The 12,965-nt window shown below is 34.6% G+C and overlaps 1 protein-coding gene across 1 annotated transcript in view; it reads right to left on the minus strand.

Annotated features, from left to right (window-relative positions):
- COG5 (component of oligomeric golgi complex 5) overlaps positions 1-12,965 on the minus strand; it is a 285,164-nt gene that overhangs the window by 98,370 nt on the left and 173,829 nt on the right. Inside the window, exon 11 of the mRNA XM_007180888.3 lies at positions 1,858-1,939. Within this exon, the coding sequence (XP_007180950.1) occupies positions 1,858-1,939 (82 nt within the window). The remainder of the gene's footprint in view (positions 1-1,857; positions 1,940-12,965) is intronic.

A 12,965-nucleotide genomic window follows, 5' to 3' on the forward strand; every position in this document is an offset into this window, starting at 1 on the left:
GAAAATGCAAAGGCAAACCACAGACAGGGGACTATGTAAAACATACATCTGAGAAAGGACTTGGAATCAGATATATAAGGATATTTTAAGACTCAATAATAAGAGGACAAGCAATAAGCTAAAAAATTTAACTAAAAAGTCAGTAATTTTGACAAACACCTAACCAAAGAAGATATACAGATGGGAAATAAACCTATGAAAATCTGGTCATCACTAGTCTTTAGGCTAGTGGAAGTTAAAACCACAATGAAAGTCCACTGAACACTCACAAGAATGGCTAAAATTAAAATGACAATATCATGGATTGATGAAAATATAGAAGAATTATCATACATTGTTGATGGGGATGAAAAATGGTACATCTATCCTGGGAAACAGTTCAGCAATTTTTTAAAGTTAAACATATACTTATCAAATGATCAGGAAATTCCACTCTACGTGTTTACCCAAGAGAATGAAGACATATGTCTACAAAAGACCTGTATGTAAATGACTGTAGTAGCTTTATTCATAATAACCCCAAACTGTAATAAACCAGTTATTCCCCCAACTGGAGAATAGATAAATTGTGTATATCTATACAATGAAATTCTAATCAGCAATAAAAAGAAATGGACTACTGGTACATGCAACAACATGAATAAACCTTAAAATAACTACGTTGCTATATAAGAACTCATACTGCATGATTCCAGTTTTATGAAAATCTAGGAGAAGCTAACTTATACAGACAGAAAGCTTATCATTAGCTGCCAGGAGCCAAGAGGTAGGGATAGGAGATTAACTATAAGAGTACATTAGGGACATGGGGGGTGGAGTGTTGGTGATAGAAATGTTCTGTATCTTAATTGTGATGGTGGTTATAAGGATGTAAACATCTGTCAAAAATTCATAGAATTCTCTGCTCAAAGTTGGTGAATTTTATATATGTAAATTACATCTCAAAAAAGCTGACCAAAACAGATACCTAAAGCAGGGAGAAGCACAGTATTGTTTGAGTAGGGTGATTTGTAGAAGTAAATAGAATGAATCAGTCCTAAATAAACCCTCTGCTTAAGTTCTGTCTGGCCACACACGAATGAAGACCTTCTCTGTGGTCACTGCCTTGCCACACACTCCTTTAGAAGTAGAAGTAGGGAAGCAAGGTAGTGTGGTTAATTCAATCTGGAGTTGTCAGGGACTAAATAATGTTTACATTACTAGGTACTTTCAGTAAATGTGAATAAAAACTTAACTTCGTACAAACTCTCAAAACACTTTTAAAAGGCCTAGGTACATTCAATGCTCTTACATTCAGTGATTAGACAAAAACACTTATACGATATTAGCTAGTTTGTATACTTCATTGTTTAGAAGTACCCTGTGCCATTATTTCATGACAACACCAAACTAAGAAAAATTTGTTGGATTATACTTGGTTAAGCAACTTTTAATTCATGATGTGGGTGTTTCAGCTGTTCGTTCATCAAATCTTCATTTTAACAATAAAGGAAAAGCTATAAGGTCTCTGCATTTTAATATCTCTTTGTTCGGAATTAAAATACTCTACAAGCTTTAACTAAATTCTTCAACATCAATCACCCTTTACATAGGAAAAATTCAGGTTCCTCTGACTGAATTATGGAGAATTAACTTATTCTTCTGGAGCATTTTATTTCACATCCTAAGTATTTTAAAAGTGTAAAAAAAGAACTTATTGCTTATATAACTGAATATATAGGTAACATAAGAAATGACAATTAGCCAGGAGTTTTTAAAAGATATGTTTTATAAACTAATAGAGCAAAAACTTGATATTAAATTTTAAAGTAACTGAAAAACTGTGAAATCAATTTGCAAAATAAATACTATACTTACAGTTTGTTGCTGTCTGAAACTGAGAAGAAAGTGCTTGAGTAACTGAATTCCAAAATGTGTATAAAATTTCAGCGTGTCCATCCTATGACCCAAAAAAAGGGGATGTATTATTTTTTAAAAATTGCAATGGATAAGACATAGCATCGAAAATGTATTAAAAATGTACTTAAGTCTATCAAACAATGGAATTATTAAGTAACTAAGTAGAAATATATAGATGAGTCAAATCATGTCTCATGTCATCATCCCTCTCAGCTACTTACTAGCTGTGTGAGCTTGGGCAAGTTGCTAAATCATTCTGTGCCTCCCTGTCCTCTGTAAAATGGAGATGATAACAGTACCCACACTGCAGGATTATTACAAGGATTTTAAAAGTTTATAAAAGTAAACTCTTGGGACAGTTCTTGACATATAATAAATCTTCAGTGAATGTTATTATTATTACAATTATTATCATCATCATCATTATATATACAGAAGGCAATTTTTGTTACCATAAGAAAATGAAGAACAAGCATGCTTAGACCAAGAGTGACCACCAAGATACAATTCACCAATTACAAAAGAGAACTGCCTGAAGTATAGACACAATTTTGTTTTTGTTTTTTTAAGTCACAGGAATTACTATTACTCATCTTAGCAGGATACTGTCACTCAACTATTAATACATATTTTAGAAAGTAATTACTAAAAAGAAAAGATAAATATTAGTTTAAGTGTCAATTGTTAAAACCAGACAAAGTACTTTAATACTGTTAAAAGAAAACGACACTTACAGAAATTTTACCAAGCCCTTTAAGGTACTTCTACATGTATGGTAATATTATATCAAATTGCCTTTATTCTATTTTTGAAGTACAACAATGCCAATTTCACATGGTTCACCCTAGTAACATAAATATGTATAATGTTCAAATATGACTACTGTCATAAAAAATAATTAGGAAACTCATTCATTCTGCTTTAGTTTTGTACTTGCAAAGAATGAAATTCTACTTTTCAAGGTTATAAGAAAGAAAATGAGCAGTGAAAAATACTGATTTCTCACTTTTATGCCTATGCACATATCTATTTTCCTTGTTATTTGTTTCTTTAATAAGTTTTGTTTTGAATTCAAATGGGTATTGTGTATCATAAAAAGGCAAATCAAATAATTGCTAATTTCTTATGCAGTGATCACAAAATAGATTCAGATTACCAAGATTTTATGCACTATGTGTATTGTATATCATACACTTTAAAGTGGATGTTTTTCCAACAAGGACCTACAGCACAGAGAACTATATTCAATATCTTGTAATAACTTGTAATGGGAAAGAATCTGAAAAAGAATATATATACATATATAAATAAATGAGTCACTTTGCTGTACTGAAACTAACACAACATTGTTAATCAATTATACTTTAGTAAAAAAAAAGTGAATGTTTTTCATCATATTAAAGAACCATTTTAATACATCACATTAACAAAATGAAGGACAAAACCACATGATTATCTCAACTGATGCACAAAAACGCATTTGACAAAATTCAACACACTTTCATGATAAAACCACTCAACAAGCTAGGAACAAGCTAGGTAATTACGTCAACATATTAAAGGTCATATATGAAAAGTCCACAGGTAACAACATAATGGTAAAAATCTGAAAGATGTCTAAGATGCGGGAAATTTGGTGACAATATATATGCTTCTACGTACACACAAATACATACACTTAAAAAAGTAAACTTGGGTCAATCTTGCTTAAGCATACAAATACAAAATTCTCAGATATAACAGCAAATTGATTTCAGTATTTGAATTATCTACCTAAACAAGTAGGATTTATGTCAGCAAGGTACCTATCATTAAATATTAGGAAATTTATTAATAGCCCGATGTCTCCAGAAGGAAATCTACAGGATCATTTAGCTGAGTCAATAAAAGGCAATTAAACCCTTTAATTAACAAAATAATACCCAGTCCTCATATTTTTTAAGTTCGTAGAAAACAATGCATGAAATGATTCTTATACTTTTAAAATTATGATAAAAATCACAAAATTTACCATCTTAACCACTTTTAAGTGTACAGCAGTGTTAACTCTATGTACCTTGATGTGCAACAGATCTCTGGAACTTTCTCACCTTGCAAAACTGAAACTCTATACCCATTGAGCAACAACTCCCATTTTCTTTCTCCCCCCAGCCCTTGAACTACCTATCTACTTTCTGTTTCTAAGACTGTGACTACTTGAGATACCTCATGTGAGTGGAATCACACAATATTTGTTTTTTTGTGATTGGATTATTTCATTTAGCATGATGTCCTTAAGTTTCATCCATCTTTAGCATGTAACAGAATTTCCTTCTTTTTTAAAGACTTAATAATATTCCATTGCATGTATGTATATACATGTGTGTCTGTGTATCACATTTTCTTTATCCCTTCATCCATCATCAGACATTTGGATTGCTTCTATCACTTGGCTATTATGAATAATGCTGCAATGAACATGACTGGGCAAATCTCTCTTCAAGATCCTGTTTTCAATTCTTTTGGATATATTGTGTATCTCCAGAAGTGAGATTGCTGGATCATACATTAATTCTGTTTTTAATTTTTTTGAGGAACCTCCACACTGTTTTTCTTAGCAGCTGCATGATTTTACATTCCTATTAACAATATACAAGGGTTCCAATTTCTCCACATCCTCACCAACACCTGTTTTCTGTTTTGGAAATAGTCATCCTAATGAGTGCAGTGATATCTCATTATGATTTTGATTTGTACTTCCTGATGGTTAGTGGTGTTGATCATCTTTTAATATGCTTGTTGGTCATTTGTATGTCTTCTTCAGACAAATGTCTATTCAAGTCCTTTACACATTTTTTTAGGTGAGTTGGGTGGTTTGCTGTTGTTGAGTTGTAGGAATTCTTTATATATTATGGACATCAACCCCTTACCAGATATATAGCTTGCAAATATTGTCTCTCATTCTGTAGGTTGCCTTTTCATTCCGTTAATTGTTTCCTTTGTCCCACAGAAGTTTTGAAGTTTGGTGTAGTGCCATTTGTCAATTTCACTTCTGTTGCCTGTGATTTTGTGTCATATCCATGAAATCACTGCCAAGTCCAATGTCATGAAGATTTCCCCATTTTCTACTCTGAGTTTTATAATTTTAGGTCTTACATTTAGGGCTTTAATTCATTTTGAATTAATTTTTGAATACGGTTTAAGGTAAGGGTCCAATTTCTTTCATTCACACATGAATATCCAGTTTTTCCAGCATCATTTGTTGAAGAGACTGGTAATATAAAGTTTGTGTGACCCTCTTTATTCTATATACCATTATTTGTCTTATTTTACCTGAAATTAATACTTTAATATTTAAAATTAATATTTTATCTGAAATTAATTAATTGCTTTCACTTAAGAAATGTTTATCAGTCTATTTTTATTCTTGTCATGTCACTGTTTTTTGACTCTTATAAACAACGTATTCTATTTTTAAACACTGTTTTATCTTTTAATAAGAAATTACAAACCAAATATGTTTAATAGGTTGTTTCTGCTTTTATCATCTCATTTTATGCTTTCTTTGTGTTTTCTTTGGTCTGTGGATTATTTTTGTTAGCTTTTATCTTCTCTAGAGGCTTTTTCTTTTATTTCTTTTGGATGTGTCATTATCTATTCCTACAACTAACCATAAATTCCTTTGATGCAAATCATCTTTGTAATTCACAGAATTACTGAAATAGATTTCGAGAAATAACAGGAATTCTTCAAGGCTTTTTAGAATTGCCAAAGTAAACAAGAAAATTCTAAGTCCTAGACATGAACTTTTGAAAGAAAACATAGGGTCCCAGATAATCTGGCTACTTCTTCCTTTTTAGTGACAAGTCACTCAAAACTCCTAAGCCAAGAAGTATGTACTTTTTAACTTAATCAGAGAAGAACTCAGACAAAGTGTCCATGCATTAGTATGTGAACGTTGACTAGGAAATTAACATTTTCTGAATGTCCATTATGTAACAGGCACCACTGAATGTTATCTCATTTAAGCACTACAACAACCACCAGAATGTAAGCTCCATGACAGCAGAGGTCCCATTTTGTCTTTCTTACCACTCTAATTTCAACATCGAGAATGTGACCAGGACATAATAGGCACACAATAAATATTTACTGAAAAAATGAGTGGAACGATCTTATAAGATGACATTTTTAGTCCCTTTCTAGAGTGAAAACAAAGGCCAAAGAGAAAAGGTGACTTGCTTAGAATTACACAGAAAGTAGTACAGTAGTACAGAAAGTAGTAGAGCTGGGATTTGATCTAAGGTTTGTTTGACTGATATATTAAAGTATTAGTCCCCTTTAACCTGACTTACAAAGCCTTATATGATATGATTGTCCCAGCCTACTTCTCTTGTTACATACCACTGAGGTCAAGATCCAACCAGCACAAATTCCTTCAGGTTGCTGAAGGTTCTTCTGTAGTTTCTCCCAGTTACCAGCTTTTAATCCAGCACCTTCATCAGAGTCAGTTTAGGTGTCTCTTCTCTTGGTTCCCCCAGGTTTGGTGCACTCTGTTATATACATCTATAGCATCCCATGTTCCCCACCATAATTATATTTTCCTATTTAAATATAGGAAAAGAGCGGTGGTTAAGGAGAGGAACTCTGAAAGTAGGATATTAAGGTTCAGATCCAGTCTCTACCACTTCTAGAACCTGTGGGGCATCTGAGCGAAGACGATCTAGGCCACTAAATACGTACAAATCTCTGGCTTAAGAACAAGATCTAAGCTGGAGAAAGAGATTTAGGTGTTATCAGCATTTAGAGGTGGTAGAAGCTATTAACATGTGTAAGCTTTTCCATAGATTGCATGTGGCATGAGAGGAAAAGAACGTTGAGGATAGGACCCAGGGGAAAAACACTACTTAAAGGTTGGGGAAGAAATAATTTAGAGTGGAGAAAGAGAAGTGGTGGAGCTAATTATTAAAAAAAAAAAAGACTGGTCACAGGTTAGTGATTGCTGAAACTGGACAATGGGTACATAGAGAGTCACTGTTCTATACTTTGGTTCTGTATGTTGGCTTCTGTTTGAAATTTTATGAATAAAATGTTTTAAAAGGAAGGGTAGGTGGAGAAGGAGGAATCAGTGAAGGATTCTGAAGAGATGTAGTATCTGTGAAGGAGGAAACCAGTATTAGAAGTAGTTATTACCTCTAAGGAGTGAAGTAAAAGAATCTTAGAAGTGAGTAGAAGGATTTGGTAGCTGGGTCATTAAAATTCCTTTAGTAACAACTGTTTCAGGGGAGCAGAAGCTTGATTTCAGTGGTTTGGAGCAAAACTGAAACAAAAAAGTAGAGACACAAAGTACCTAATGGAAATCTGGGCATGAAGGGAAGAAATACTTTGAGGGAGATACAGGACCAAGGATTCTGTTCTGGTTTTGATTTTAGATGGTAGATCCCTGGGAGGAAGTAACTGGGAAAGGCTGATATTGGAGAAAGCAGAGAATGTCCTAGACAACGATAAGATGTAGAATGCGAACAAAAGTAGAGGGGTAAGTCTGAGAAAAGAGAAGATACAATCAACCTCTAACTTTGATACAGAAGGGGAAGGTGAGGATCAGTTCAGATAAAGATTTTATAAGACAGTGAACTTAGAGAGACACGGTCAGAGGGAACCAGACGTAACTAAATTACGATCAAAACAGAAGAGGAAGTAAAAGATTTAGCAACAAGTCTGTGCCAGAGATCTCTGTGGAGAGATCACGTTGTGAATAAGAAAGCTTGCAGACTTGATCAAAGAAACCAAACAGATGTGAATTTTATATTAGCTTTTAATCATCTTCTGGATAAAAGCAGAGGGATCCTGGGGAAGCAAATATAAAGCAAAGAAAAAAGTTATCTTTACTGGAAAATAGCCTTCTGGGAGAACCATTTTGCTGTGTCTGATTACAAAAGAAGGAAGGTACAGAAATTCAGAAGGGACTTCAAGATGAACATCACAGAACAAAATGATAAAGCCTATACAACCAAAAGAATTTCAGTTAAAATCAAAATATTGGCTTTTATATGTATATTGTTCAAAGATAAAGGAATACTTACAGTACGGTCTACTTGTTTTTAAAAAAATGGGGGCTTAGATAAGGTGATAGTGGGAGGAAGTGAAAAGTAGTCAGATTTCAGATACCTTTTGATGATAGAACAGATAGGACTTGTTAAAATGTATAGAGCTAAATATTATAGAAAAACCATATACAAAATGTTAACAGAAGTTATCTCGGGCTTCCCGGGTGGAACAGTGGTTAAGAATCCTCCTGCCAAGGCAGGGGACACGGGTTCGAGCCCTGGTCCAGAAAGATCCCACATGCTGCGGAGCAACTAAGCCCGTGCACCACAACTACTGAGCCTGTGCTCTAGAGCCCGTGAGCCACAACTACTGAAGCCCGCGTGCCTAGAGCCCATGCTCCTCAACAAGAGAAGACACCGCAGTGAGAAGCCCGCGCACCGCAACTAGAGAAAGCCCTCACGTAGCAATGAAGACCCAATGTAGCTAAAAAATAAATAAATTACTTAATTTTAAAAAAAAGAAATTATTTCTGGGTGATAGGATTAAACATGATGTTTCCTTTATTCTTTTTAATTTTTTGGAAGAGTAATTAAGATAATCTAATTTAATTCTAAAGACAAGAATAAATTCTTGATGTAAAAAATTCAATACTGAATACATGGTAAAAATGTAAAGCTTCTGGGCTTCCCTGGTGGTGCAGTGGCTGAGAATCCGCCTGCCAATGCAGGGGACACGGGTTCGAGCCCTGGTCTGGGAAGATCCCACATGCCGCGGAGCAACTGGGCCCGTGAGCCACAACTACTGAGCCTGCGCGTCTGGAGCCTGTGCTCCGCAACAAGGGAGGCCGCGATAGTGAGAGGCCTGCGCACTGCGATGAAGAGTGGCCCCCGCTCGCCACAACTAGAGAAAGCCCTTGCACAGAAATGAAGACCCAACACAGCCAAAAATAAATAAATAAATAAATTTATTAAAAAAAAAAAATGTAAAGCTTCTCTTCAAACTCAGATCCCTTATCCCGCACTTTTCCCTAGAGATCATTGTTAAACTACAGTGTTAAAGGGTTTTAAAACCCTTTCTATAGAGTTTACTGTAGTGTTTCTCAACCTTTCTTTTCATATTGCCCCTCCAAAAAGAAAACTAAATAATTAATTATACATATACATAATACATATTATATAATTATATAATATAACTGCACTTAATTTAAATTTAAATTTAACTTAGTTTCTCCCTGATGACAGATGCTAAATACTAAGGAGTAAGATTTTGTATGGTAGGACTGAACTCTGGAGACCACAAGCCAATGTAATATATAAGATCTTTTGTGCCTCCCCCCTCCCTCCAAAAAACAACTTTTTCTCCCTCTTGGGGTCAATATTGCCCTTGTTGAGAACGCATGGTGGACTGGTACTTTAAATAGACTGTCACTCAAATTAGATTTAGTATGAACCACAATCTCCTTCAAACTTTTCCCCTGGCTTCCCTCACCATATTCTCTTTGGTTTCATCCTCCTCTTGAAATATTCCTTGTGGCCTCCTCTGTTACAATGTTTCCCAAACTCACTGAATGTAAATATTTTTAACTATACATTCTAATATATGTTTACTTATTTGTTTAAAATTATATACAAATACCACTGTATTAATAAAATAAGTGCAATATAAAATGTACGAAAATAGTTTAAAGGATAAAACTTGTAAAAAGGACAGGCAGAAATTATAACTATCTTCTTCCATGTCAAAATGTATACACACTTTGGAAACCAGAGTTCTACATGAGTTTTATATGTTGCATTTTCAAGGTAGGTTTCTTTTCTCTCTATAGCCGGTCTTACCCATTACCATGGCTTTGACTGCCAATATGAGCTGATATCGCCCAAATTTATGTCTCTAGCAGAGGCCTCTCTTCTGAGCTCCAGACTCCCGTATTAAATTGCCTAACTGACATCTTCACTTGGACGTCCCATGAGCACCTGAATACAGAGCTTATCTTCCCTTCTAAATGTGCTCTTCGGTTTATGCTCTCAAATGAAGTTACTACTATCTACCAGAACCCTGTCAAACCTGAACCAATGATATCATCCTTGATACCTTCTTCTCCATCTCACCACTTTTAATCCATCACTAAGATTTGTCAGTTTTCTCTCCTGAATAATTCTCAAATCACTGCAATTCTCTCCATTTTCACTGGCATCAATGTAAATTACTGTTATAGGCTGAGTTTTGTCCCGACAAAATTCATATGTTGAAGTCCTAACCCCCCATACTTGAAAATGTGACCATATTTTGAGATAGGTCTTTAAAGAAGTAATTAAATTAAAATGGGGTCATTAGAAGGTCCTTATAAGAAAAAGAAATCTGAAACACAGACACATACAGAAGGAAGATGGTGTGAAGACACAGGGAGAAGACAGCTCTACGGACATTTGCATACAAGTCTTTGTATGGATATATTCTTTCATTTCTCTTGGATTAATAACTAGGGGTATATTGCTAGGTCATATAATATATGTATGTTTAACTCTTTAAGAAACAGCCAAACTGTTTTCCAAAGTGGTTGTACAATTTTACACTTCCCTTTAGCAGTATATGAGAGTTCCAGTTGCTCCATATTCCCACCAACACTTGGTATGGTCAAGTCTTTTAAATTTTAGATATGTGCTTAATTGACATCTATCTCTAAAGTGTCTATTCAAATCTTTGGCCTATTTTTTTAAGCTGGCTTTTTTTGTTTTCTTATTGAATTCTGAGAGTTCTTTAGACATAAGCCCTTTATTAGATATGTGATTTGCAAATATTTTCTCCCAGTTTATTCCTTATCTTGTATTCTCTTAATGGAGTATTTTGCAGAACATAAATTCTTAATTTTGAGTAAGTCCAAAATATCAAGTTTTTTCATTTATGGATAGAGCTTTTGGTGTTGCATCTAAGAAATCTTTTTCTACCCCTAAGTCACAAAGTTTTGTTCTGTTTTCTCCTATAAGTTTTAGAATTTTAGGCTTTACATCTGGATATCCAAATGTTTCAGTATTACCTGTTAAAGACTACTGCGTCAAGATAGAAATGCCTTTGTAACTTTTTTTGAAAATCAATTTTCCACATATGTGTCAGTATATTTTTGGACCCTCTATTCTGCATCAATGATCTATGTCTCTAACTTTATGCCAATTCCACATTTTCTTGAATATCGTAGTTAAGTCTTGAAATCAGGTATTGTTAGCCCTCCAATTTCGCTTTTCTTTTTCCAAGTTGTGTTGGGTACCCCAAGTCCTTTGTATTTCTGTTTGAATTTTAGAATCAGCTTGTCAGTCACTCCAAAACACCTGTTAGGATTATAGGTCAATTTAGGAAGAAGGGACATCTTAACAACAGCAAATCTATCAACACATAAATAAGGTATCTCTATTTCCTTAGGTCTTCTTTAATTTCTCTCAGCAATATTTACCGTTTTCAGCTTCCAGATGTTCATCTTCTGACACATTTACTCCTAAGATTTCATATTCTTTGATGTTACTATATATGGAATTATTAAATTTCAATTCTCAATAGTACATTGCTAATATATAGAAGTACAACTGATCTTTGTATATTGACCTTGTATTCTGTAATCTTGCAACATATCACTTATGAGCTCTAGTAGCCTTTTTGTAGATTCCATCGAGTTTTTAACATAGATAATCTTATCATTTGTATATAAAGACCATTTTACTTTTTCATTTCCAAACTGGAAGCCTTTTATTTCTTTTTCTTGTTCATTGCACTAGCTAGGAAAATGCTCAACAGACGTAGTGAGAGCATAAAGAATCCTTGTCCTCTCCCAAATTTTAAGGGAGAAACATTCAGTATTCACCATTGTATACGATTTTACCTGTTCATTGTTCCTAAATGCCTTTTATCAGGTTGAGAAAGTTCTATTCCTAGTCTGCTGAGAATTCTTATCAGAAATGGATGTTGGATTCTGTCAAATACTTTTTCTGCATGTACTGAGATGGTCATGTGGTTTTTCTTTTTTAGTTTGCTGACTTTCCTTTTCCAATTAGCCTCATACTAAAGCCTCATTCAATCCTCCATAATTTTCAGCCTCTCATTTGTTCCATACTCTTGTCTGTATGCTGCGTTCTAGATAATATCATCAATTCTAACTGCCAGGCTAATTCATTTTCTGGTTTTATGTAACATCTGTTTCACCTATCTGCTGAATTTTTTATTTCAATGATTTAATTTTTAATTTCCAAATGTTCTATTTGGTTCTTCTTTAGACCTACTTGATCATTTCTTAAGTCACTTATTTCTCATTTTTTATTCCATTCTTTACTTCTACAACATATACAGGTATTCTAGATTCTTTGTCAGTTAATTCTAACATCTGAAGTCCATAGTGTCCTTCAGAAGTTCTTTCAGAGTCTAAAACCTTTTTGAATTGTGTTTATTTTTCCTGCTGACTCTCAATCATAGCTTCTAGTTTATTTATAGGACTGGTGATTTTTAACTGTGAGCTCATAGTTGGCTGACCTTAACATGTGGAGAATCCTGATAGCTAAAACTAGATGTGCTTTCCTCTTCAGGGGATCTGCGTTTGTTTGTGAGAGTAGGTACTGTTACTAACCAAGGACCATGTCTGCCGCAGTCTCAGGTATCAGCTTAATGCAAGACTATCAGGTTCATTCTTCCACCTTGTTAGAGCTTAGTGGACTGATCCCATCATTGACATGGACGTTTGACTGCAGGGCAACTCTAGCTTTTGCAATGACTTAGAGCTCACAAATCTCCACTACAGTTTCAACTACTTTATCTGCTTATGTATATCTGTATATGCATATGCCCCTCAGAGATTCTCTTACTTTTTACAGGGCCAACAGTGCATTACAAATTATGCTTTTCTTGGGGCTTCCCTGGTGGCGCAGTGGTTAAGAATCCGCCTGACAATGCAGGGGACACGGGTTTGAGCCCTGGTCCGGGAAGAGCCCACATGCCATGAAGCAACGAAGCCCGTGTGCCACAACTACTGACCCTGTGCTCTAGAGCCCACAAGCCACACC

Source organism: Balaenoptera acutorostrata, chromosome 7 (genome assembly GCF_949987535.1).
Source record: "Balaenoptera acutorostrata chromosome 7, mBalAcu1.1, whole genome shotgun sequence".
NCBI classification, from domain to species: domain Eukaryota; kingdom Metazoa; phylum Chordata; class Mammalia; order Artiodactyla; family Balaenopteridae; genus Balaenoptera; species Balaenoptera acutorostrata.